Source organism: Panthera uncia, chromosome D4, assembly GCF_023721935.1.
Source record: "Panthera uncia isolate 11264 chromosome D4, Puncia_PCG_1.0, whole genome shotgun sequence".
Lineage (NCBI taxonomy): Eukaryota > Metazoa > Chordata > Mammalia > Carnivora > Felidae > Panthera > Panthera uncia.
The window spans coordinates 86358343-86386075 of record NC_064807.1 but is presented as its reverse complement, the minus strand read 5'-3'; the positions used below and the strand labels follow the sequence as shown (position 1 = coordinate 86386075).

Here is a 27733-nt window from a genome sequence, read left to right as displayed (position 1 = left end):
TGTTAATCCTCTCTCAAAATCCTCCAAAGGCTTCCCAAACCACACAAGTGAAAAGTCAAAAGTCTTCCAATGGTCAACAAGGCCACATTCTGCTCCAGCCATCCTCTCCTCACCCCCATTTTATCTCCTACCACTCTCCTTTTGCTCCCATGGTTCCAGTTACTCTGGGCTTCTCCTCAAACATGCTAAACAAGCTCTGCCTCAGGGCCTTTGCACTGATGATTTCCCCATTATTTCCAAGGCTTGTTCCTCACTTCCCACCTTTGCCTTCGGGTCTTTATTCAACTGTCACCTTCTCAGGGAGGCCTCCCTAACTAAAATCGCAGGGCCCAACATTCCTTAGCCCCTTTTCTATGTTATTTTTCTCTCCAGAACGTACTACCGTCTAACATACTCTATACTTTACTTACCTAGCTTACTTATGGTCTGTCTCCTCCCACTAGAATGTAAATTCCAGGAGGGCAGGGATGTTTTTTGTTTGCTAATGTATCACCAATGACTACAACATTCCCTGATACATAGTGTGCTCAATAAATATTTGTTGGAGAAAGAAGGAAACTACTAAGGAAAAGAGGTTTACTAGTGAATGCTTTTATTCCTCTTTTACCAACTCTCCCGAAAGTGAATTTTCTGTAGTCAAGCCACTGAAATCTGGAAGGGACATATGGTGCGTGAAATAATACCATGGTTTCCTTTTTGTTCTCCCTGTACATATGACTAGCCATTGTGACCCTGAATGATCCTGGCAAAAAACTGCCATCTGCCCTCTCCTTCCAGATTCACCACTGCCGCTCTCACACTGCAGCATTCTTGGCTTCCAGGTCCGTGTCTGATCCAACAATGTATGTTATGACTGCAAGGTGGGTTGTTTTTTTTTTTTAATTTTTAATGTTTATTTATTTGTGAGACAGAGCGACAGCACGCGAGTGGAGGAAGGGGCAGAGAAGGAGAGAGAGAATCCGAAGCAGGCTCCAGGCTCTGAGCTGTCAGCACAGAACCCCACCTGGGGCTTGAACCCATGAACCATGAGATCACGACCTGAGCCGAAGCTGGACACTTAACCTACTGAGTCGCCCAGGTGACCCACGACTGCAAGTTTTTTAATCCAACCTATATGGATATTAACCAACTCTAGAAAGATCACCCTACGAAGGATCAAGAACAATCTGTAACACAAAATGAGACTGTGTTGCCCTAGAAAAAGATACCCAAGGTCCAAAGAAATTGATTTGTCTTCAGTAAAATGTGAATTAGGCAAATTCTTTCATAAAAAGCTGCTGCAAAAGAGGGACAGTTTGGTTGGGCGGCCATCAATTCAGTTTTTGCATCTTTTTATGTTCTGCATTCTAGCAAATTTGTCACAGAAAGAAATCACAAAGGCAAAGTAAGAAGTCCAAGTTTTTCTCCGATTCCACCTAAATCCCAATTCCCATACCATGCTGACTCATCTCCAGATTGCTTTTCACCTCTTAGCACTACACAGATGCCTTTCAAGGGTAGTATTTCATGGTACACCTGCAATACACAGCCTTATGTGTCTTCGTGAGAAAACTCCTAGAGCCGCAGTTCTCAAACTTTCTTATCTCGGGACCTTTTCACACTCTTGAAAATTACTCAGGACCCCAACAAGCTTTTGTTTATATAGGTTATCTCACCAGAGTTTACCACATTAGAAATTTAAACTGAGGGGCGCCTGGGTGGCTCAGTCGGTTGAGCGTCCGACTTCGGCTCAGGTCACGATCTCGCGGTCCGTGAGTTCGAGCCCCGCGTCAGGCTCTGGACTGACGGCTCAGAGCCTGGAGCCTGCTTCCGATTCTGTGTCTCCCTCTCTCTCTGACCCTCCCCCGTTCATGCTCTGTCTCTCTCTGTCTCAAAAATAAATACACATTAAAAAAAAATTTTTTTTAAGAAATTTAAACTGAAATTCTAAAATTTATTCATTTAAAAACATTTTTATTACTGGAAAATAACTGTTGGCCACCAAAAAAGTAGCCTTTTTAGATCACTGTATTTATTCTTCTTAGAAGCTACACCAAAACGCCATTAAGTGGTCGTTTCTTAAAGGTTAGTTGTGATGTAGAACCTAAAACTGTATCAGGGAACTTTTGTAACATTAAAATCCATTGGCCCACCTTGCACCCTGGATGGATTTTTTACCTGTGTGTGATTTTAGGATCCCACATAGTGATCACTTAGAAAAAATGGGTTCACTGAATTATGCAGATTTTCTGAATAATACATTTCATTATAAGCTATCAAAGCACCGCACCTGTAAATATCACCACCGATCTCTACACCACAGTAGCAGATACAAGTTTTCCAAAATCCTAATTTTCATTGGAAAGCTGAAGTTTTATCACTGGCAACATACACTGCCTGTTGTTTTCTTGAAAGACTCCTTTATCCTTTTTTTTTTTTTTTTTTAGACTGAATAACCGTTGTTTGTCGGTGGCAGTAAAATGAGAGTAAAAATGGCAGTCGGTGAAAAACGCAGCTAGTTCAGCACGCAGCTCAAAGAACGGCCCATCTGCTTCTCCTGGAGAGAGAACCATCATACCTCAGTGCACAGCAGAGACGTTCACGTGCACCTTCTCATTTCACCCCACAGACTACGGGAAAAACCATCTCCATGAGCGGCAACAGTGAATAAATTTAACCTGTTCTACGACTGCATCGAGAACATTCCGGTGAAAACCAAATTCTTATTTCATTGTATTGTACTCATCGCGAGTGCACGGCACGAAGGGTACGATGGCTCCTAGGACAGTCAGGTGCTGCAGCCTTGATTCACGCTAAGGAGCCTGCATGACTTTTGCACCATTAGTGCAAAGAGTGCAAACAGCATCTGAGAATTGTAGTAATATGAACACTGTTTTAACCTCTCGACCCTCTCGGAAAGGGTACCAGGGACACCCAAGGGGATCATACTGTTCTGTGCTAGAATAGCTTCCTAGAAGTGAGATTCCTGGGTTATTGGTATATACACTAAATTCTGCTAAGTGTGACCAAAGCTCTCCAAAAAGTCTGTACCAATTTTCACTATCCAAGGCTGCATGATCGTCACTAGTTAAAAATGTAAATAACTAACTCAGGGGCGCCTGGGTGGCTCAGTCGGTTGAGTGTCCGACTTCGGCTCAGGTCATGATCTCGCAGTTTGTGGGTTCGAGCCCCGCGTCGGGCTCCGTGCTGACGGCTCAGAGCCTGGAGCCTGCTTCCGATTCTGTGTCTCCCTCTCTCTCTCTGCCCCTCCCCTGCTCACGCTCTCTCTCTCTCTCTCTCTCTCTCTCTCTCAAAAATAAGTAACATTAGAAAAAAAGTTTTTTAATGTAAATAATTTCACTTTACAAATCCTGAATTGGGGAAGCACCAGAATGTAACAAACTCCAATATCTCCCGGTCTAAAACCAGTGCTAAAATGTAACTAATATTTCAAGGAAAAATACAATTCGAGCACCCAAGTTATATAGATGAGGCAAATATTTTTCTGCCAGAAAGTAAAACCTCAACGGTCACATGCAAGTGCAAGGCACAGAGACCTCTGTTGACCGTGGTCACCCATCGTTAAAAGGCATCTGAGGCTGAATTTCAAAGCAGATGCCGCATGCGCTCTTCTAACATTCGCTAATGGAGCGGGTGGGGTCGATATTCCTATATGAAGCACACGGTTCGAAAAACGTCAGGCTACAGCACGACGGCCAGGGCCCTAATTAAGTGGTCCACGGCCGGCCCCTGTAGCAGGCAGGAGTCTAAGCCGAGCCTTCGCTTTAAAACTTCACGCGGAATTACTGGAAAGGTGCAGTGGGATACAGACAGTCTGCAGTCAAATGCCAACTCTGTTCATGCAAATGTCGACGGCACCCTTTCTGGCCCCAAATGTCATGCGAAACAGGGAGACAGGGGAAGCTAGAAGCCCCATCGCCGGGGGAAACGATCACTCCTGGGTAAGGCAAAGCACCTAGAAACAGCCGGGTTTCCTCGATCCGCAAAGGATACTGCTTCCCCACTGCATTTTTTTCCCACGAGGCTCCAAAGTGGGCATTTTCAAGTCCTACTCAGGACCGAAAAGGTCAAGGATATTAGCGTCCACCAGGATCTGTAGGTCTTAACCCTTTGGGGAGCACGGGCCACTCTGAGGATACGATAAGAGCCCCTCCATGGCTAAAGCAGTGAAGGATCTTCGGGGAGAGCCCACGCCTTGGGTCGGAGCAGGATCGTGGACTCTGATCCGAGAAACGACTTAAGTGCACTCTCCTCGGCAAACTGGAAGAGTAAAATGGCTTATCTAAGGTCAACAGTGAGTGAGAAGGGGAATCAGGCGAGAAATGAACAACTCGGAGAGATTCTGGACAAAGCCACACAGAGTCCCCAAGTAACTTCTTCTGATACGAACACAGTCCCTCCACAAACTAAGAGAACACGACAGCAACACAAGTTTCAAGTACAGCCGGAAGGAAAGGACACAAGGGCTGAGGTTCAAGAGTGCCTTGTGCACTCCTAAGCTGAACACACCAGGAAAAACAGGGTCCGAAAGCTTGAAAAGCACTCACCGTGTTCCACAAAGACATTGCAGTGCGGACCCCCGTGCCTCGATGATTCCTTCTTCCCTGCTCCTTTGATAAAGTGCAGGGCAGGCAAGCTTGGCCTCCTCTGGTCCCCAAGAACTTTTCCAGGCTGCTGCCCCATAAAGTAATGATAGGCACCCCTTTCCAGAAGAGGGTTCCAGATCCTCCAGAATGGTCAGCGGGCTTAGAAGGAAACAGTACATACGGGGGATTTCACATTCGCCGAATCGCCCCAAGTCAGTACAGTGAGGTCAAACACAAGTGAACACATGTAAACAGCAGTTCCGAGCATGTCCGCGGTCGATCAATTCGAAGCCATGCAACTGCGGGGCGACCCCACAGTTCCTTGAGTTGGAGTGTCTTTCACGGGCTGGGTAAGTTTCTTCCTTTCCAAGAAGAAAAACAAATATTCACAGGGATGCTGGAAAAGGGTCAGTAACACTAAAGTCATCTCGATTCCCGCACATAAAGGAAACGTGGATCACCTCTGGATGCTTCTCCAGAACTTTTCCTGGGGAAGTCGCCCACCCTACCTCCTATCTCGGTTTCTTCATCTTCCGACAGATTTCCTGCCGAACTAGCTGCCGCTCCTGCCGCTCTACCCTGCGCTCCGGAAAACGACACGGGTCACCCAGACTTCAGCGAGGGCTTGCCCTCGCCTCGGATGACAAGGAATGCATTGCCAGCAACTTTTAAGTCCGCTTTTTAAAAGGCCTGTGAAACCAGTCCAGGCTTTTCCTCTGCATTAAAGTTTTTGTTGGGGCTGAGACTAAAGGGACCGTAGGTGACATTGGAAGAGGTCAAGGCATTGGAGGCTCCCGGGAGCAACCTGGGGGGGGGGGGGGGGGGGGGGGGCCCTCGTCGCAGGGGGGGGGGGGGGAAGGGGGGGGGGGGGGGGGGGGGGGCTCCGAGGCCAAACTCGGGGGCCGGGAGTGGGCGCGAGGGGCGGCTCGGGGGTAAAGGGGAGGCTGCCGGGGCGGGGCACGGGCGGCTTACTCCGGGGCGTCGCTCCTCCACGCCTCAGGAAACGGGGTGTCCCAGGTCTGGGGAAAACAGAGACCACCCCCAGTGCCCCAGAGCCAGGGCAGAGCTGTACGGGACAGAGCACGCTCGCGGCCCCGAAGGCGGGAGGCGGGCGGAGGGGGGAGGAGGCCCAGCCGCCTCAGCTGCCCCGAGCCCAGGGGTCTCTGCCCGAGACACCCCCTCCCCCGGCTCCGGACGTTGTTACAGCCGCCGCCGCCGCCAGGCAGTCACATCCCCGGAACTCCGCCGCGGGACCCAGCCTCCCCCCGCAGGTGGGGGCCGTGGACAACCGAGGGGCTCCTCAGCCGCAGGACCCGGGGACCGGCTCCGGCTCCGGCGCTGCTCAGGGACGGACACCGACCCCCGCGGCCGCCATGATGGATTAGGAGCCGCTCCACAACGAGGCCAGGCCCCGCCCCTGACCCCGCCCCCGCCGACGTCCGGCGCGCGCCTCGCGGGGACCCGGGCCTTCCCGGCGCCGCTCTCGGGGACGCCGCCGCGCCCTCCGCCTCCGGTCTCCCGACCCGCCAGAATTCGGCCCCACACGACCTTTTAAATGTGGTTTTTCCGAGCGCAAGTTGAGCGGCAAGGAAGCCCCGCCTCCTCTGTACCGCCATTGGTCCCTGAAAATCCGGGTCAGGTCTCTCTCCTGCGTCCCATTGGCCGGTGAGGGCAGTAGGCTAGAGTTCCCGGCCAACCCCAGTCGGCGCAGGCCGCAGGGCATGCCGGGGGTCGTAGTCCCGAGGCGCCCGCTCCTGTCCGCGCGCACCCGAGACTTCTTGCCCTCTGCTCCCGGCTCCTGAGCTTCGGTCCCGCCCTCCGGGGAGCCGGTGGACTCTCGCCTGCCTCGCGTCGGGCTGGCCAATGTCTCTCCTGCGCGGGTAGTAGGACCGGCGAGGAGCCAAAGCAAGGGGAAAACTGCGGATTGGATTATCTCAGAACCGGAGTTGGATTACTTCCTTAAACCTCTTTAGGGAAGAGGGAAATTTGGCCCGCTCCTGGAAACCAAGGTATTTGGTGCCTTACCCTCCCTCCCCAAATTCTCACCTTTTCCGCAAGAAGTATAAATATTAGAACTGGCGAAAAATAAATGACTGAAGAGCATCCGACCTATTGCGAACGAATTTTCTTTGGGTATCCAGAGGCTCCCTCATCAAAGGAACCGCTTGTTAAGCACCTCTCAGAGGCTAAACCAGGCGTAATCGCAGCTGTTTGAGCTAGAAAGAGCCTTTAAGATGAAACGACCTCATTTTGTGTACATACATGGATTTGCAGGAGAACACCCTGTTAGCTGAGAAAATACGGATTGTTGGGCTAGCAGGCCCAGAGACAATGACCCAAACACACCAAACCCACACTTGTCATAACCCATCTCCTGCAACCGGAAAGCACCCACCAGGTCCCTTAGTCTTCACCCTTTATGTGTCCCCATATATGGGATATATGCCCATTTATAAGGAGATCCACTCATTTTAGTGCCTACTCTGTATCGTAATGCTTTTCACAAACTACATTATCTAGTTTAATCCTCACTGTAGTCCGGTGAAGCGTGTAGTATTATTCCCCATTATGCACTTGAGGAAAAAGATTCAGAGACGTGACTTGCTCAAGGTCACTTGCCTAGTTAGTATGTGACCATGTCACCATTTGAGCCCGGATGAGTCTTGCTGCAAAGCCCACGATTTTTCCACTGTACCATTCAGTATCAAATAACTTGACCAAATGTTAGACCATTGACTTTTCAGAAGTTGCTGGCATTAGGGAAGAAGCTACATTATGGATGTCGTACGTCCAGTTAGTATATTGAGTTACGGATTTTCGAAATATTTCTGCTGGATGGGGAAATGGTAGTGACTTAACAGTGGCATCGAGAATAGTCGTGTACAGGTACCGAATGTGAGCATATGAAAACTTGTACCCGAAGTTGGAACTGAAATGTATTAATTGATGTTAGTAGGTTTAGCTTTGCTCTCACAAAATAATCTGGTTGACACTTAGTCCTGACTCACAGTATCATTCTTCAAACATTCAGCGCCCTTGTTCTCCTACGTTTACCTACGTTTACCTACGATCTTACCCTGATCAGCACCCTCCTTTTTATTTTTAGCAATTTCGCTTTCTTCCTATTCATGCTTTAATCGCATCCTGTGCATCATCATTCTCTAGTTCAGCTTAAAATTGAGCAACTGGATCAAATTCTTTTTTTTTAAGGTTTATTTAGTTTTGAGAGAGAGAGACACACAGAGTGTGAGTGGGGGAGGGGCAGACAGAGAGAGGGAGCCACAGAATCCCAAGCAGGCTCCAGGCTCTGAGCCGTCAGCGCAGAGCCCCACACGGGGCTCGAACTCATGAACCATGAGATCATGACCTGAGCTGAAATAAGAGTCTGATGCCTAACAAAATGAGCCACCCAAGCACCCCTAAAATTTTCTAATACGCGTTTCTTGAACTAATTCATTCAACAAGCATTTGAGTTCCCTGTGTGCCAAGCACTGCTCTAGCTGGCATACAATGGGGGGCAGGGGGACACTCATCTGTGTCCAGAGGAGCATACCTAGAGGGAGGGACAGGCAGTGAGCAAAATGGTAGCTCAAGGGATTGGTCTCAGGGCTGGAAATAAAGTTTCTGGACCTACATTCTTTCACCAACAGTCCAAGCCACTCTCTAGATTATTATTCTTTTTCATTTGAGAGAGAGCATGCCTGCGAGCAGAGAGAAGGGCAGGGGGAGCGGGAGTAAGCAGGCCCCATGCGGGGCTCCTTCCCACAACCCTGGGATCATGACCTGAGCCACCCAGGTGCCCCAGTCCAACCCATTCTCTAAAAGGATGCTTTCCCTCTAAAGCTTCAGCCTATTCCTGATCCATAGTTCCTCCTGAGCTTAATCAAGCCATTTTCTCTGAACTACTTTCTTCACTGGTTAAGTGAGGATCACATCTGCTGGCTGTCAAGAGATCTTGTTTGGTCTTCCACAGGGTGAGATTATGCTGCAGGGGTCAGTGTGGAGGCCACCTGCACCTGATCTAAATGCGTATCCAATCTCCATTTTCCACCGACCCACCTTCTGGTGGGGAACCCCAAGCCTAGACTACAATATTTTCTAGAGACGCACTATGCTCTTTTCTCCCTGTAGAACACTGTAGAATGATACTTTTGAGGACTTAAAACTAAAATCCAGAGCCCAGCAAATGCCTGATAGTCAGAAACCAGTTGCCAAACATTGAATAAATCCCTTCAGGTTCAAATATTCATTAAAAGTAATTCAGTTCAGTCTAATTTTGTCCTCACTTTTATAAAGCAAAATCAACCCATGAGTTGCTACAGGAAGTAAGTACCAGTGTAAAAATTTCAGCTTATTCCATTTTCTTAAAAACACACAATGGAATTAACACTCAACAAGGGCGCCCTCTAGTGGGCCACGGACGGTAGATCAGCCCAAAAAGATGCTTTCAGACCTTCACCCTATTCCCATCTGGCAGATAATTGCCATTCTGTATATACTGAAAGTACAGAATAGGCTGGCAGCCTGGGAGAGACCAAGGGAGACCAAACTTTCAAAGAGCTTACAAACGATCCCCGCCCAAACTCAAAACCAAACCAGGGACTTCGGCTTCCCCCACCCCCTCCCTTCCACGAAGAGGCATCCAGCCTGGCATGTGTTCTGAACAAGATGCCAAGTGAGCAAAACTAAAGTTACAACACAGCCTACGGAACATTCAGTTGTCTGCAAACTCCTCAAACAGATGATACACTCTGGAAAGCAAAAAAAGAGGTAAAATGATACCCCTGAGTAACGTTCCAAGGACAAGAAACATACTGTTACTCAAGAGCTGAGCTATAGTTCATAACCGTCAAAGGCAGTGTTCAGTCACTACCGTTGAAACTGTCCTGGGTTTACATTTTCCTAGGCGACCCAAACAGAGTATTCAAGGCCTCTGTCAGAATCTGTATCTGCTGAACCCTCCTTCAACTGGACTCAGCTCTCGTTACACAGGACACAAGACCAGAAAGTGATGTTAACACATTTATAAATATATAAAAATGGTTCACTACATATGTGAAATAAAATAGCACTTTATAAAGAGAGGGCTTTTAAAAAAAAATGTTTCCCCAAACCTGAATCCAAGTACCCTCTTTAGATAGTCATTAGGAAAACCGATGCATGGGAATTCTAGCATTCCTCAGTGAGAATTCCAGCCTCTTGTTTTTCGCCCTGAATTATGCCAAAGTTAATGCATTACTACTTCAGCTACAGGATGAAGACAGCTTTTCTTTTCCCACCTGCATTTGTTTCCATGTTCCTCACAGCACCCAGAGCATTCATTCCATTATCGATAATTCGACTTCTTACAAATCACCCTAAAGGCAGGACAGATTAAGGCAGCCAGCTAGAGATGTACTCGCATCTATCACCAGAAGGATCATGCAATGGGAAAGAACATTCCAGCCAAGCAAAAGGCCGCTTGGTTAACTTTATTCTTCTATTCGACTGCCGGGTTGACGTCACTAACTATATTCTTCAATGTCGTACTTGTGCTGCAGAGGTGGAAATAGAGGCCAAAACGGACAATCTGGGGGTCAGGGAGGCTGTGTTGTTTACAGGGGCAGTTTCATGGGGGCTTTGTGCCTTGTGAACTGATGGTGAGTAGAAGACAAAAGATTCTCCGTATTATTCGAGGATGGGAGGCCACTTGGCTGGAACACCACGTGCTTTTAAAGGCTCGAAACTACCCTAGTGCCGGACTCTGCAGGCAACCTAAGGGACTGGCAGTACATTCCCCAGGCTTTGTCTGAGAACAAGAGACAGCAGCCCTCTGGGCCGGAGGCGGCCCAGTGTGGGTTAAGGGATGAGTTTCACGGTTCTCCGCTGAGCCACACTTGGGGACCACAAATCAGCTTCTTCAGTTTCAAGAACTGCTCCACTCAGGTACACGCAGTCCTGTCCTTCAGAGGCCTCTCTTCATCCCTCCTGTTCTAAAAGCCTCTGGCGCGTTTCCATCACTATTTCCTCCATTACTTCTGGCTTTAAGATGTCTTTGATCTAAAGAAGAAAAGGTATTTGCTCAGAAAAGAAATCAACCATGAGCAACCATAAGCCAATCCAAACGCAGAAACCAAGCATGGCTACCATAAACCCTCTGTACTCCTTTCATCTGTCAGAGGCTAAGTACTGCGAGACAGGATCTGCTACAACCAGCTTAACAAGTCATCAAGAATCCATGGTATACGGTGACAGGAGCAGAGATATTCTCCCGGCATTCACTAACAAGCTACAATTTGGGATGGGCAAGACGACGTCCTGACAGCTGATGTCATACACTAGTCCCCCCAGGGACCCCCACCCCGCGCCCCCAGATCCTCAGACTGACACTAGACGTTGAGGACGTTACAAGCATCTTGGGGAAACATCTACCGGCCACCCGGGAGGGCTGTCTGCCAGATTGGGTTCGTACCGACGGACACGGTAAAGGTATCTGGGAGACGTGCTTGCTATCACTGAGGAGACACGGGAGCAGACGACAGACACGCGACGCCGACTCACAGACCGATGGGGAAAAGGGAAGGCCCGGGCGGAGTACCTGATGCGGAAGGGACGCCTCATAGCAATACAGGATACTGGTATCGTACAACATCATCCTCTGAGTGACCAGCGAGACGATGCAGTTCCGAAGCCGGGAGATCACCTCTCGGTCAGCGAGGGAGACAGGCTACCGGCGGACGCAAAGGGAATATAGAATCAGAACGACAGTAAGAGGACAGTCCCAGCAAGTCACAGAAATCACTTCTAATTTAAACAGTATCAACTCTGGGACTCCCAACCAACCAAACGGCTAGCTCGGAGGGAGACGAAGACAGATGACCCTTCAGTTGCTGTTACCCTGTAACTTGCTACTTCTGGCGACAAAGATCAAACCAGTTCCATTCCATCTCTTGAGAAAAAGAGAACGCATGGGGCGCCTGGGTGGCTCAGTCCGTTAAGCGTCAACTTCGACTCAAGTCATAATCTCGCGGTTTGTGAGTTCAAGCCCCACGATGCGGTATCTGCTGTCAGAGCCTGCTCCAGATTTTCTGTCCCTTTTTCTCTCTGGCCTTCCCCACTGGTTCTCTCCCTCTCCCTCCCTCCCTTCCTCCCTCCCTCTCTCTCTGGCTCAAGATAAACAAACTTAAAAAAATAAAAAGAAAAGGGGTGACTGGGTGGCTCCGGTTGGTTAAGTGTCTGACTTCAGCTCAGGTCATGATCTCACGGTTCGTGGGTTCGAGCCCTGCCTCGGGCTCTGCGCTGACAGCTCGGAGCCTGGAGCCTGCTTCGGATTCTGTGCCCCTCTCTCTCTCTCTGCCCCTCCCCTGCTTGTGCTCTCTCTCTCTCGAAAGTTAAGTAGTTTTTTAAAGTTTTTCTTTTTAAATAAATAAAAAGAGAAAGAGAAGGCAACAATGTTCATGAAGACAGCTCGACGGAGACCCACACTAACGCGGACGACAGCAACCATATGGTTTAGAAACAGCCAGCCCGCCTGTCCCAGAAGCACAGCGAAGACTGAGCACCGCTCCGCCACGAGGGCGGCAGCAGCAGCAGCGTTTCCTCACCTCCAGGTTTGCAGTGAGGCCCCCTGCATCCTCTTCTTTGTGGCCAGGCGTCGGGTAGATCCAGATGAAGCCGTTGGTGCCCAGAATCACCGACGCACCACACGGCAGGTCATGGAAGTGAGTCTTCTGCCGCTTCACCAGGGAGGGGGACACCTGGACCAGAACCCCCTGACCTAGCTGGAGGAACACAGCACACGCGAAGTCACCGCAGGGTCACCCGTGCAGTGCGGGAAGAGCGGACCACAGGACGCGCGTCCTCGCTACGGCAGAAGCAGGGCCGCTCCTATCAGCAGCCTCAGTCAGTCACTGGACGCACACACACCGGAAACATTCCCGGAGAAGGCTTCCGGACGCAGAGGTGGTTCACGAGGCCGGAGAGAAGGGGATTTTCCATACTCTCCTCCAACCTTCCCGTCATCCCAGGGTCACCTCGCCAGCAGTCAGAGCAGCCGGAGCTAATGAGGACGCGAGCCCGAGCCTGTTTCGGGCCAAGGCGCACTGTCCCGTTCCACCTCGATCCCAACCACCTACCTTGCCCGTGAGATGCATGCCGCCGGGCAAGAGGACTGGCCAAGGGCGGGGTGCAGATCCACCCCGGGTCCTGGCAGGACCGCTCCAAGCCCCGATCCCGCTGAGGGAGGGTCTGCAGGACAGTCCCGTGAAGGTCGGCACACGCGGTGCGCAATTCTACCCGCTTCAAGGCTGTGAGCGTGGCTGACCGTGGCCGCTCCACCAGGGAACAGTCTTCTGTTCCACTCAGGAAACGAAAAGGTTCACCCAGATGAAGCCAAGAAACTAGTGAGTCGTAATTTGTTTTAGAAAGTATGCTGTCGGGGCGCCTGGGTGGCTCAGTCGGTTGAGCGACCAACTCAGCCTCAGGTCATGATCTCGCAGTTGGTGGGTTTGAGCCCCGTGTCCGGCTCTGGGCTGGCAGCTCAGAGCCTGGAGCCTGCTTTGGATTCTGTATCTCCTTCAATTTCTACCCCTCCCTCGCTCATGCTCTGTTACCTTTCTCTCTCAAAAATAAATATTAAGAAAATAAAATAAAAAATAAAGAAACTATGCTACCGTTAAAAAAAATAACAGAGGCGCCTGGGTGGCGCAGTCGGTTAAGCGTCCGACTTCAGCCAGGTCACGATCTCGCGGTCCGTGGGTTCGAGCCCCGCGTCGGGCTCTGGGCTGATGGCTCGGAGCCTGGAGCCTGTTTCCGATTCTGTGTCTCCCTCTCTCTCTGCCCCTCCCCCGTTCATGCTCTGTCTCTCTCTGTCCCAAAAATAAATAAAAAACGTTGAAAAAAAAAAAAAAAAAAAAAAAGCCTCAGTAATGTAACCTCATACAACACCTACGAGAAAAGCAGTGGCATTTCATTTAGAGGCTCAAGTGGCAAACCAGCCCTTCCTAATAATGAATGATACCCATTTTATTGACTGGACATTTGTCTGGAGCCAAGGCCATCGGGTTTCAATGCACCACCTCCCCTCGCTCCCAGGACAGCCTCTACCCCCGGCCCCTGCGTAAAGCGGCAGTGCCCCCAGGAGGGAACAGACACAGCAGGGCCTCCGGGCCCACGGTCACAAGAGCTCTCCTGCCGCAACATCGCCTCAGTAGCAGGAGAATTAAAAGCTGTCGTCCGTTACACTACTGACCCACAAGCCAGCCGGTGTGTGGGATGCCAGCCTGTAACGCTTAACTTCTGGGGTTCTTCAGGGCCGAAATCCAGAGCCTTGGGGATTCAGAAAAGGATTTGAATTCTCAGCTAGCATACAGGAACAGCAAGAGTCCAACTTACTTTTCCGTATTTCAGACTCCTTGTGTGCAGAGACACCGCTCCATCAGAGAACACTGCCTGGACTTCCGCCTGGCCAGGGTGATAAAGGAACACACACTTTCACGTCACCTGCCTTCCCCGTGTCCCTGATCCTTCCTCTCCTCCTTCCCTCCCATCCCCAACAGTCCCACTCGCAGCCTTAGACAGACCCAGAGGACATCAATGGGACCTAATCTCTCTCCTCCTTGGTTCTCGTGAATATCTTGACACGAACAACACCTTTTCTACTCCCTGGATCAAAGCTAACGTGGCCATGAAAAGTGGAGTCCAGCTTAAGGCACGGGCCACCCCAAGTTACAAAACCCACAGAAAGGACTTGAGGCAGCAGGTCTGGATAAGAGCCGGAGAGTCCGGTTGGGTTAAGGAGGTGGAGAAAGACAGCAGCGGAGCCCTTGGCCTTGATCTAGGATTCAGATCCCCGCCAGGACATGTTTCTCCTGGTGGAGACATAAAATTTAAGCCCCATTTCCCAGTTCCATGTGAAACACAAAGATGCTGTAATGCAAGGTGCAGGATACACTGATAAGGTCCCCTTCCTGCAAGAAACCTCTCATGGCCAGCTCATCTTCCGCAGATCTTCTCCTCTGAAATACACAAAGAGATGACATTGCTTAAGTCAGACAGACCCTGCGGAAAGATCTCTCTCCACCTACTTTCTCTTTCACTTCCTCGTGAGATCTCTGGAACCACAGTATTCAAACACCAGAGTAGGTAACCAGTGTCACTCAAGGAAAACCAGAGCGATCGCCACTACTTTCTGTCTCACGGACCTTCCCACGGCTCCTCTTCCCCTCTCCCGCCCTCCTCTGGATAATATCCCAAGTCCTTCCGCGCTACTGAAAACGCTCCCAATCGTGCCCAGCCCACCTCCTGCCTGACTTATCTTTACTCACACGTTTCCCATTAGCTCAGATTCCCTGTGAAACTCTATCCATCCTTCAAAGGTCAACCCCAGCGCCCCGCTTTCCGATGAGCGCGCACTCCTTTTGTACGAGCGCACGCCTGTTTATCCTTCCGACTGCCGGGTATTTAGATCACTTATTTCGTTTCCCCTACTCATCTGTACACGCTTTCAGGAACTCGGTCACGCCTCCTTTATCTTGCGTTCTCTGGAGAACCTAGCACAGCGAGCCTCTTTGCAATACATGCTGGACTGAAGAGAAAGGCAAACCGTGGCATTTTACAAAAGGCTGCCCCTCAGGTACTGCAGTTGCCTGGAATAACCAAATGCCATTCAATTCATGAAAAGCTAATCTAAGCACAACTTTCCAAGGCACACATTCACTGTGCAAAGCTGATACACCCAGGAAAGGAAAATGGGCGCCAAGCATCTGAGAGCTTCTCTTTTGGGATCGCTCCCCATGGCTGTTCCAGATCCTACCACATACCAATTGCTGCTTATTTGGGGAGGCCTGGGCCAAGTAAAAAGCCTATGTGTGGGGCGCGTGGGTGGTTCAGTCAGTTAAGCATCCGGCATCGGCTCAGGTCATTCTCTCCTCCTGGCTCATGAGTTCAAGCCCCCCATCGGGCTCTGTGCTGACAGCTTGGAGCCTGAAGCCTGCTTCGGATTCTGTGTCTCCCTGCCTCTCGGCCCCTTCCCGGCTCGTGCTCTCGCTCTCTCTCTCTCAAAAATAAATAAACATTAAAAAAAATTTTTCTTTAATCTTGTAACTGTAAAAAAAAAAGTGTACGTGTAATCTAGACAGCAAACAAGACTAAAAGAGGCAACCTCACTAAAAGCAAAGTTCTCTAGTGGAGGAACAGACCCCAGCATTCTTGCTAGCAAACTACAGTACCAGCCGGGAGACCCTTACCAGCTCTCCTCCAGGAAGGTTCATAGATGAGAGAAGCAAGACTGAATCCAGCCTAGAGTTGGTCTCTACCTTCCACCTCTTCTGTTGAACCTGCAGAGAAATTTCCCAGTTGGACAGACTTCAGGGGCAAGAGCTCATATCATAAGCAACCAATAATCCCTACTACAACAAGCCAACTGTTTACCTCAAAGGGCACAAAGAGTCCAATGCAATTAATGCCCACTGGCATCACTACATAGGGAATGACTATCCCAGCCATTCAGTCACCAGCTTGCTTTTACTTTGTAAAAAACCCATCTGGTATCGACTTTACCTCTGTGATTCTCCCCACTACAATGTCTCCTACTTCACCATTGTATCTGAAAGATAAAACAAAAGGTCGTCCATCAGTAAAAAGACCTCATCACAAGACCAAGCATCATTCGTGATTTCGGTTAAACAGGATGAGGGCCTTAATTACATGCCACATTTAAATAGGGTAAATTCACATAACTATGCTTTTTAAACTTATTTTCCCGGAACCGATAACTTCAAACATTCCTACATGTATAAAGTCTTCGTTAATTATTCTGAGACAAACCATTTATTCCAAATAGTTCATTAAGCCCGTAACCCCTACTTTGTTAATTACATGCCACTGATAAGCATGGAATATTTCCTGCTGGGCTCTGGAACACAGATGGCTTCTGCATCAGCAAAGGAGGAGGAGACTGAGACAGGACCCCACCCCACCCCACCCCACCCAGTCTACACACTGTCTCCTTCACCCACAAGGTGCTCACCTCCGGCCCCTGTGTTAGTTCCCTATCGCAATTCTAATGATGAGGTGTTCCATGCTGAAGGCTCCGGCCGTGAACCTCTTCTCTCTTAGCCCACATTCACCTCTTGGGGAGCTCATCCAACCGAACGGCTTGAAATACAACCAATGACTATTCCGTCCCAAATTCCAGACTCTACTCAACTGCTGGCTACGTAGCATCTCTATTTACGTGACTTAGAGGCAATTCCAAATGTCACCAACCTAAAAGCAAAGCTTTCCAACGGCCCCCTCCCCAGCTCCCGTCACAAACTGGTCCCCTCCCAGTGATCACAGTCTCAGTAAATGGCAACGCCGTCCCTACAGTTGCTCAAGTCAAAAAGCTTGGGAGTCCTTGGCAGATCCCTTGATTTCTCTTTCTCTCTCTCTCTCTCTCTCTCCCTCTCCCTCTCATGCTCCGGGACAAGTCCAGCAGCTGATCCTACTGGCTCTACCTTCAAAATATACACGGAAATAAAAGGCATCCCAATTGGAAAAGAAGTGACACTATCTCTATTCACAGACGTGGTCCTACATATGGCAAATCCCAAAGAATACAAAACCCAACACTGTTACAGGATGAAAAAAACAAACTCAGGACACAAAATGTATGCAGAATCAACCACGACTCCTCACTCCTACCGCCATCTTAGTCCAAGCCGACATCGCTTCAGATGATGAAAACAGTCCATTAATGTGTCTCTCTAAGCCTGCCCCTGACCCCCTCTCAACACTCCTCGAGTCAAGAGAAGTCAGACCAGGCCCCTCTTCTGCTCCACCCCTTCCAGCGGCTTCCCAGATTGTACATAGAGTGGAAGACACAATGCTTACCGTGGCTACAAAACGGGCTGTCTGCCCACCTCATCTGCCCCTACGCTCTCCCTTGCTCGCTCTGTTCCAACCCTACCGGCTTCCTTTCGGGAGCTAACCTTTATGGAGCCCTTCTAGGTAGTGTACCCTGCACTAAGTACTTTACATGTCCTATTTGAATAAATTCCAATGAAAATCCCACAAGGTAGGTCATGCTATTGTCCTCACTTGCAGAGGAGGCGACCGAGGTTTGGAGAGGTCAAGTAATGTGGGGAAACCTTTGAAGCCCCCACTTACCTATGGTCATCTATACCCCTTTCCACCGTCACGTTCAAGATCGCAGACCTACTGAACCGCAGACCTAAGGCAGGTGGGAAGGAGGGGAACGACACAAGAGAATACACACCTTTTTTTTTTTTTTTTTAATTTTTTTTTTTTCAACGTTTTTTATTTATTTTTGGGACAGAGAGAGACAGAGCGAGCATGAACGGGGGAGGGGCAGAGAGAGAGGGAGACACAGAATCGGAAACAGGCTCCAGGCTCCGAGCCATCAGCCCAGAGCCTGACGCGGGGCTCGAACTCACGGACCGCGAGATCGTGACCTGGCTGAAGTCGGACGCTTAACCGACTGCGCCACCCAGGCGCCCCGAGAATACACACCTTTTGTTCTCACCTGGTTTTCAAGGCTTTCACACAGATCAACTTGTTTACCCTCTCCACGGAGCCAGCCACAGATGCAATGAGCTTCTCTTCCCCCATGTAAGTTCCATGGCCCCTGTTACAAGAGTAGGATACAAAGAATACACTTGAGATGACCTCTCCTTCCAAGAACAAGGGTATTCCTAACGGGATCCTCCCACTGTAAAGCCTGGCTTCTCTCTCTGCCCACAACACTCCTTCTTTAGAGAGCTTCACGGACATCTCCTTTCGCTTACCCCTGTCTACTCAAATGACACTTTCTCCATTGGGCCCACCTTGACTATCCCATTTAAAGTAATCCCCCCACCAGGCTGCCACCACCCCCACCATATCTCCAACCGCATTCCACTGATGCTGCTCAACTTTTCACTTCCCCCACTGCAGGTATCGCCAAACATACCAACTCATTTGTTGGGCTCATTGCTTATTATCTGTCTCTGTTGAGAGATAAATTCCACTAGGACAGAAGTTTCCACTCTGATCACAGTTGTACCCCAACCACACGTAATGTAAATATATGTTGAATTCAGGAAGGAAGGACTGACACTTAAGATTCCCTAGGTTCCAATAGCCTCAAACTAACGGGTTAAAGAGCAAGGCTATAAATGCTGTACTCCCCTCCTCTCCAAAAAGTCCTACACACCACTGGTGTTTATCTCTGATGGTGACAGAATGGTGAGTTTTGCTTCTTTTCTTAATTATCGCCTCATCTAATCCTCGCTTCCCTATCAAACAGTTACTGTTATCATCACCATTTTACAGAAGAGAAATCTGACGTTGGAGAGAGAATACAACCAATAACACGTGATGGCGCAAGGCTGGAACCTCAACTGTCTGGGTCAAGAGCCTGCTCTCTTAACTACACATATTGTACTGCCCTCAGATTCGAAATGTATATTTGGGTGCGTGCGGCACAATATATTTCTATGCCCTGAGCCCAAACAACTGCTGATTCCAAAACCGAGCACCTGGCTAAGCGATGTCGCTGAGAGAAGAGGAGACCAAGTCAGAAATGCCCACAGTCCCCTCAATCTGAAAACTGGAAAGAGGTCTCTGCTCCGAACCCCCACCCCCAGGGTTGCAGGTCTCCAACGAAGAAGAAGAGGAAGTCTCAGAGATCAGGGTCTCAGGCAGAGCACCCAAGAGTCCTTGATACCAGAGCTCAGGACAGAAGAGCTTCCAAGGGCTGAGGCAAACGCAGATGGGGACTATTTCCGAGCCCAAGGACTCAGAAACAAGGGGACTGCGATGCTCAGATGTGCCCTGCGTCAGGCGGGTACTGAGGTGCAAGGGAACAGAGGCCACGTGCAGAGAGCCCAGCAGCCGCCCTGTGGGGCCCCGAGTCCCCAAATCCCCACGTACCGCATGAATCCCGTGTCCGTGGTGATCGTGTCCCCCGGAACCACCAGGTGTTTCTTAGTATCGCGGTCCAAGCCCTCGCTAAGGGGCTTGCGAGCGACGGGAAGCCTCATCTCCATCGCCATCTTGGCGCCAAAGAATGGCGCAAGCGCAGTCCGGCCGGGAACCGCGACGTCCGGCTCCGCAATTCCCTGTGGTCGCTTGGAGGGGCGGGGCGGGGCGGGGCGGGCCTCGGAGGAGCCGCCATGGGAACGCACAGCCTGGTGGCCATGTTGACTATTGGCAACCATTAGGCTAACATGAAGGGAATGAGGGAGCCGAGTTTCCATTTTTACTATTGGCAGAGCTTCCCCTGTGGAATTCTAAAAGCTCAGGTTGGATGGCGTTTGATTTACCAAAAATCTCTCATAATCATCATCCCGTTTATTGTTTACCAGGTAGATAATTGAGAAATGGGCCTGTGAGTTTCCTTCCAACTCTAAGTTGCTAAAATGTGATTCTTGATTCTTTGGTATGAGAGAGCTTAGTAGGATGGGAAGCTGGGACCTCCAGAAAACACTAGCTGGACAGAAAAAACGAGGCCCTTTTCATACTGTTCCTCGTAGCCCGGTATTCTACGTTACCGCCTCCTCGTGGGTGCTGGTTCAACACCAGCCATCCGCATCTACACACAAACGGTGCTCCAGATGCTGGTTCTGTTCTTTCTTGACAACTTCTTTTGAGTGAGCTGGGTTACTCTGACTTAAAAGGAAAACCGCCTAAGAAAAATATGCAAACCTTGCAAGGCAGATATATTTTGCAGGGAGGGCAAGTACATAATATAAAGATCTTGGCTTATATTTTCTCACACAACAAATTGAGCGCTCTCTGTGTGCCAGGAGCTGTTCTAAGGATCCAGTGGTGGACAGAGGGATGTATATGTGGCTTTATCTCGGCGTCTGGTTTCCTAGGAGTGTTTCCCTCCTCCCTTCTCCCTGCCTCCCACCACCCTCTCCCTCTCCCCTGCCCTGCATGGTTTATAGCATCCACAGCCTCAGGGAATTGGAGCTGATGATGCTTTATGCACAGGGACCCTAAAGGGGATTAAATGAAATAACTCGCACCAGCCTCGCACACTGCGTAAATCAGATCCATTGTCTCCTGAAGAACCCTCAGACCAGCTGTTTGATAAATCTCCAAAAAGACATTTCTTTCTGAGCAAAGCTCACAACTACATCTGTCAAGAAAGCCAATCCTGCAAGGTGGTCAAGGATATACATTCCAGGGTTCGGTGAGTCATCTGCTAAGCAGGCAGGCCAGACATGCGCCCTTCTGTCTGGCAGAGGAGTAAAGCTACAGTAGTGGGAGAAGGGTCCATCTGTTGAACCTGGCCTCAGCCATAAGAGGGCAGTGGTGTCCTTTGAACCGGGGTAGCTCAGTCAGCTAGGGAGCTGGACCTGGGAGTGCCCCTAGGCCAAGAGCAGGGTGCTCTCGACAGCATCCACTTTCAGGCCAGAAAGGACAGGCGTAACCTCAGTCCCTCCTGTTGTCACATTGTGCTCACACGTTCAGCCAGAGCGAGCTTTCAAAAGCGCACCGGGTTAGGGGCGCCCAGGTGGTTCTGTCGGTTAAGCGTCCGACTTCAGCTCAGGTCATGATCTCACGGTTCGTGGGTTTGAGCCCCGCGTTGGGCTCTGTGCTGACAGCTCAGAGCCTGGAGCCTGCTTTGGATGCTCTGTCTCCCTCTCTCTCTCTCTCTCTGCCCCTCACACCCTGTCTCTCTCTCAAAAATAAATAAATATTTTTTTTAATTTTAAAAGAAAAGAAAAAACACATCAGGTTAACCCACTTGCCTGCTCAGAATACTTCTGGCAGCTTCCCTTTACACCAAGAATAAACTCCAAACTCATCTTCCCTGGGCCCTGACTGTCTCTGACCCACCCCCCCACCCCCCGCCCTCCTCCCATCCCACTCCCTTACTCACTCCAGTGCGGCCAGACGTGCTGGTCTCATCTGAGTTCTACACCCACCACACTGGTGGCCCTGCCGAGCCCGGTGTGCTTTGGGTGCTCTCTGCGTGGAATTCTCTTCCCTTCAGTCTTTGTGTGACTGGCTGCTTCTCCTCATTCAGACCTCAGTTCAAATATCACCTCCTCAGAGAAGTCTTCTCTGACCACCTTATCTGGAATAATGCTCTGTCGCCCTTTTATCATTCGATCCTTGTCTCATTTCTGGTCACTGCATATCCTCGTTTGTTTACTGCAGACTTCCTCCCCTAGAATGTGAGTACTCCCAGAACAGAACCAAGGACTTGAGGTTTTGTTCACTGTGTATCAGTGCTTGGAACTGAGGCCCCTCCCAAGGTTAGCCGTCGCCTAGAGATAGTGCCCCAAGGGTGTGCCTTTTAAATGTAAACCGACCAATCCAGAGCCCAACCTCTCAATCACCTCCTTTCCAGGGCTCACTCTGGGCCACTACCCACCTGCCCTATACCCCAGGATCAGGTACCAGACAAGTAGGGACAGGCTCTATGTCCCCAGAGCCCGCTGAAAATATTCAAACCACCCCCCCCCCCCAGCCTGACTGTCCTGCCACACCCATCCCTTTCCCTGGAAGCTGGAGTAAAGGCTCCTTCCCACATCTTCTCCTTGCTTCCTCTGCCTCCTGATCCACCCCTGTGGACTGTGCCCTGCCTCCGGGTTCCGGGGAATTGTGAGAATAGCAAGCTTCTTCCTTTGTGACAGTCGCTTCCTTGTTTGCGTGTCTTGCTGTGCCCGATTAAAACCAATCCTGTGCGCCCCTAGAATAGCATGCAATAAATATTTGCTGTGGAAGCGAATAAACGTATCCAGCAAGCACTGGCTGTTACCAGCACCGCAGTGCGTGGCAGGGGCTACGGAGCCAGCTGCGCGGCTGCCCCAGCCATCGAGGCGCTCAGTCAGGAGTTCAGGGGGGAGCGGGGCTGGGATTTGAGCCCAGAAAAGAAGCGTTGGACACTTGTGCCAGTTGCGCCGAGGGCCCAGGTGAAGTGAAAGTGAAGCCACCAACAAGGACATCTTGAAGAATGTGACAGCAGAGGCAGCAGGGACTCTGGCCTGGAGCCCACTGGCCACCCCCGGGGCTTCACCCTGTGTTCTATTGCAACGGGAAAAGCAACCGCAGAAACTTTCTGGTCAGAGATGCGCACAAAGATTTCTGCACAAGGATGCTCATCGAAGTATCACTTCTCCTGAAAACGTCAGAAACAGCCTCAATGTCTGCAGCGGTTTCCTTTTTTTTTTTTTTTTAATTTATTAATTTATTTTGAGAGGGAGGGAGAGAGAGACAGCATGAGTGGGGGCGGGGGGACAGAGAGAGAGGGAGAGAATCCCAAGCAGCCTCCGCAGAACCCGTCGCGGGGCTCGAACTCACGAAACCGAGAGACAGCATGACCTGAGCTGAAACTAAGGGTCGGAAGCCTAACCGACTGAGCCACCCTGGCACCCCTCCGTGGCGCTAAGCTCCTCCACGAATTTTTGGATGCTTCTTCTGCCCCCTTGTATCTGGGCAGGCTTGAGACTGCTCAGACTGACAGCGTATGTCGTCAGTGCCTCTGTGTCCCTCTGGGGATGGGTCGGAATAGACCCTGCAGCTGCCAAGGGTTCTCTTGGAGCCCTTGTCTTTGAAGCCCTGAGCCCACGTGCAAGAAGTGTGACTTCCCCAAGGCAGCCACGCTGCAGGAAGCAGTCAGAAGGGGTGTTAACTGTCCGCCATCCATAACTTTCGCCACTTTCCACAGACACGCATCCCAGCAAGCCAGCTCTGAGGCGGGAAGGCAGCTGCAACTTCAGGACAGGACTTGTTCCCGTTTCAAGATATCCAAGGACAATGGACATAGCAAAGGGTAGGAGTAGAGTGCGTGGACAGCTGTCTCAGATGCCCTCTGCAGGATGCCCGAAGGAGCCACAACCCTTCTCACCCAGCAAAGGCATCCCTGTATTAACAACAGCTTCCGTTTATTTATTTTTTTAATTTTTTAATATTTCTTTTTGAGAGAGAGAGAAAGGGACAGAGGACTTGGAGCGGGCTCCAGGCTGACAGCACAGAGCCCGACGCGGGGCTCAAACTCACAAACCGTGAGATCATGACCTGAGCCGAAGTCGGATGCTTAACCGACTGAGCCACCAGGCGCTCCAACAACTTCCGTTTGTTGAGCCCTTACTCTGTGCCGGGTACCAAGCCTCATTCATTTACCTGCATCATCCCACTGAATCCTCACGACATCCTTTTCCATTTGAGGAAACTGAGACACAGAGACACTAATTGACTTGCCCTAGGTCACACAGCTAGTGAAGGGAGGAGCAGGGTTTCAAACCCAGGCTGGGTGGCCTCTATCTAGAGCCCTCTACTCCTGGAGTTCCTGAACCATGCAACAAGATGAGAAAAAGACAGAAAGGGCATCTTGATTGCAAAGAAAGAAGTAAAACTGTCTTTATTCGTAGACAACACGATCGTGTAAATAGTAGTCCTAAGGAATCTACAAAAAAGCATAAAATGAGTAAGCAGGTTTTGCAAGGTTGAAGGACACGAGGTCCATATACAGTGCTGGTCTATACTGCATCCCTGTGGGATAAGTAGAAAGCCCTTTGGACAGACTCCGTGGGTTGCCTGGGAAGCAGTTGGCCTACTGGTCCTCATGAGCATGGTTTCTAGGGTCAGCCGCCCTGGTGAAACGTGCTCTGTCAGTCGTGGCTGGGTGATATGGGCAAACGACTTCTCATAGCTCAGTTTTCTCCTGCATCAAATGAATATTAATAGAGCATCACGGAGGGAAAAAAAAGAACATCAGCTTCGTGGGAGGATTCCCAGAATAAATGCATTTAGATCCCTAAGGCCAGAAATTTCTGTGGCTGTGTTTGCAGGCTTTGCCGGGAGGACGGGGTGTGCACTCCGTGGAAAGGGGCCTGAGGCGCCTCCTGGAAATGCCAGCACATTTCATTCAGTACAAGGTCAGCAGCAGGCGTAGCAAATGTGCTTTAGTCCGCAATTACAGCCTGCTGCCACCAGGTGGGTTCTGGAGCCGGGGCTGTGGACCCTGGGATCTATCTGAAGCAGGGACTTCACAGAAGGGAATTAATTGTCCATAGGGAGTGATAATCGATTTTTGATCGAGGGCCCCACTGACTTCTCTGAGGTCTGACTTCCCACGCTCCTTCTTTGGGAAGCCAACATTACTCTCTGGGAGGCATGGCATATGGGTCAGGAGGGTGTTTAACTCCGTCAGCATCCACAGGAAAGGGGATTCAGCTTTTTTTCGTGGAAACGAGGTCTCTGGGGCCTACAGCGGGAGGAGGGTAATACCGGGGGCCACTGGAAGGATCAGAAGTTTGGCGGTGAGGTTTCAAAGGAGAGGCGAGGTTGGTGACAGGGGGAGAGGAGTACCAAGGTGACTTTCCCCATTTAGCCGAGGGGAGGACACCCCAGATGGGATGTACGTCCCTACCCATGCCCCCATCTACCAGGATACAAGACCAGTCCCCCAGAGTATGGGAGTCTTTCAGAGTACCCGAAACTCCAAATGGGGATGGCCTGAAGATAAAAGTGTGAATTCAAGGGGCGCCTGGGTGGCTCAGTCAGTTAAGTGTCTGACTTCAGCTCAGGTCATGATCTCACGATCATGGGGTTCGAGCCCCGCGTCGGGCTCTGTGCTGACAGCTCAGAGCCTGGAGCCTGCTTCGGATTCTGCGTCTCCCTCTCTCTCTGCACCTCCCCCATTCACACTCTGTCTCCCAAAAATAAGTAAACGCTAAAAAAAAAAAATTTTTTTTTTAAAGTGTGAATTCAGGGGCGCCTGGGTGGCTCAGTTGGTTGAGTGTCCGACTTGATTTCAGCTCAGGTCATGATCTCATGGTTCATGGGTTGGGGCCCCGCATTGGGGCTCCACGCTGACAGTGTGGAACCTGCTTGGAATTCTCTCTCTCCTGCTCTGTCTGCCCTTCTGCTGTTCTCTCTCTCTCTCTCAAAAGTAAATAAAAACATTTTAAAAAGGGGTGAATTGGGGCACCTGGGTGGCGCAGTCGGTTAAGCGTCCGACTTCAGCCAGGTCACGATCTCACGGTCCGTGAGTTCGAGCCCCGCGTCAGGCTCTGGGCTGATGGCTCGGAGCCTGGAGCCTGTTTCCGATTCTGTGTCTCCCTCTCTCTCTGCCCCTCCCCCGTTCATGCTCTGTCTCTCTCTGTCCCAAAAATAAATAAAAAAACGTTGAAAAAAAAAATTTTTTTTAAAATAAAAATAAAAATAAAAAATAAATAAAAAGGGGTGAATTCAAGTGCCTTCAGGTATGTGTGTGTGTGCCCATGTACACACGCATGGCTTTATGAGGATGCACAGAAGTATCCCTGTGGGATGCCAGTGGCTTGGAAGCATGACCCTTGGCTTGCACGTGCTGCATTACAGGTGTGAACTCACACTCCCCAGTGTGCACACGTCCTCCTAGCCGGGAGGTGCTGGAGAGGAGAACCAGGGCCTGGCCCTGCACTATGGCCTTCCTGCCCTTTTGTCTTCCTCAGGGAGGGTCAGGGAGGGTCTGGAAATGGGTGCCCAAAGCTTTCGGAAATTCTAGGCACTGGGAGGGCACTTGGTGGCCATCTGGGTCCACCCGCACTGGCTGTTTGAATTCTTTCAACTTGTTCACAAAATGGGGGGGGGGGGAGTGAGTAAAGATTTTGGGCAAGTAACAAAGTGGGACACCAATATCTGAGAGTCAGCGCTGGGAACCACAAAGAATATGCTCGGCCCCGTCGGAGGTTCCCGGTTGCTTTGAATTGTGGCCTTCTCTTTAGAAGCTGACACCCCGGTTGTGACAGAATTTTCCTTGGGGAGGGCACAATGGTGACTTTCAAAAGCAGTGAAACAACCCTTCTTCCCACCCCCTCTCCAGTTGCTAGGCCCCTTCCATATTTCCTTTTCCTCCGGACAAATGTGTCGACCCCTTCAGATGCTAAGTGATAAATGTTCCAAGTAATTTTTATTTTAGAATACAAGAGAGGTACAAATGTATTTACAGTTGTACATATACAATCAAATAATATATATCACAGTTTCGTAAATATCCTTTTAGATAAATATTTACAAAGTTAAAGTGACCATTTTCTGGAAGTAGAACACAGTTTCTTGAAAACTCTATACATTTTATACTTTTCATTACTATTATAGTTTCTTTAGTTTACAAAACGCCCTAGGGAATTCTGGTAAAGGACTGCAAGGTGGGACAGGCGACACCAGAGGGCGCCCTCGGCCAGAGTTTGGGGAGACTCGGGAGGAGGCAAGGAGGGTGCGAGTGAAAGGGACGAACCCCCACCCCGCACCCCCGCCGCCCCCACGCCCCGGTATCCCGCACTGTTTGGAAGTTCTTTGCCGGCGGAGAAGCCAGTCTTGCCCTCCTCCCGCAGGCGTGTGGCCAGAAGGGGAAGGGAATCTTCCTCTTACCAAACATAAATCAGACATGAAGGAGAGGAGGCATGGCTCCAACTCTCCCATTTTACAGATCGGTAAGGGGTAAACCGGGGCCCAAAGAGGAGGAGGGCCTTGCCCGGGTCCTCCGGTGGATTTCCGTTTGCCCTCGCGCTCAGCCTGCCCGGCACACGCACAGTATTGGTGCTTCGGTCCCTCCCCGGGAGCCGGCTTTGGGACTAAGGTGGCCAGAAGGAGAGAAGGGCCCGCCCACGAGGGAGGAGCAGGTTTCAGGTCTCTTCCGGCTGCCCCCGAGCCCCGCCAGCCCCCAAGTCGCAAGGTCGTGTCCGTGACTCCCGACCCTGCGGGGGCACCAGTCCCCAGAGGCAGCCGGAGGTGCGGTGCGCGCACCGGCCCGCACCCCCGCCCTCAGGCCCGGGGCGGTCGTCCTCCCCCCACTCCCGAGCTCCCCGTCCCCGCTGAGGCCCCGCCACCCCCGAGGGATGCCAGCCCGGGCGGCCGGCTCGACGGCAGCGGGGAGACTCGGGGGCGAGGCCTGGCGTGGGGACCCCCGGGAAGGAGGAGGAGGAGGAGGAGGCCGATCAGCCGCCCGTCAGTGTCCTCACCTGCGAGACTGAACGAAGACTGTTTGCCTAGGGGGTCACTTCCGGGGCGCACCTACGGCGCGGGGCACCTCTGGCCGGATCGGGAGGGGGGGGCGGGGTCGAGTCAGGAGTGAGCGCGCAGTCCCGGCCCGCGCCGCGCGGGCGGGAGGCGGGGCGCGCGCGCGCGGCGCTCACAGCACCATGCCCCGCAGGTGGTGCGCGGCCGCGGCCGCGGCGGCCGTT

The 27733-nt window shown here is 50.9% G+C and overlaps 2 protein-coding genes and 1 long non-coding RNA gene across 3 annotated transcripts in view; all 3 read right to left on the bottom strand.

Moving 5' to 3' along the window:
* Positions 1-1686: 1686 nt before the first annotated feature.
* Positions 1687-5395, bottom strand: LOC125922635 (uncharacterized). Its single transcript, XR_007457721.1, has 2 exons — positions 4548-5395; positions 1687-4260 (listed from the first exon to the last, which is right to left on the bottom strand). It is a non-coding gene; the product is annotated as an uncharacterized LOC125922635 (long non-coding RNA).
* Positions 5396-10042: 4647 nt separating this feature from the next.
* EXOSC2 (exosome component 2) lies at positions 10043-19638 on the bottom strand. Its single transcript, XM_049630308.1, has 9 exons — positions 19479-19638; positions 18091-18192; positions 16125-16170; positions 15812-15901; positions 14516-14581; positions 13959-14027; positions 12170-12346; positions 11164-11292; positions 10043-10625 (listed from the first exon to the last, which is right to left on the bottom strand). Exons 1-9 carry the CDS (start codon positions 19598-19600, stop codon positions 10545-10547), a joined length of 882 nt encoding a protein of 293 aa, XP_049486265.1. The 5' UTR covers positions 19601-19638; the 3' UTR covers positions 10043-10544.
* A 7908-nt stretch (positions 19639-27546) lies between these two features.
* The window catches only part of PRDM12 (PR/SET domain 12), a 14359-nt gene continuing 14172 nt past the window's right edge, over positions 27547-27733 (bottom strand). The window contains exon 5 of the mRNA XM_049631734.1: positions 27547-27581. Coding sequence (XP_049487691.1) covers positions 27547-27581 — 35 coding nt within the window. The remainder of the gene's footprint in view (positions 27582-27733) is intronic.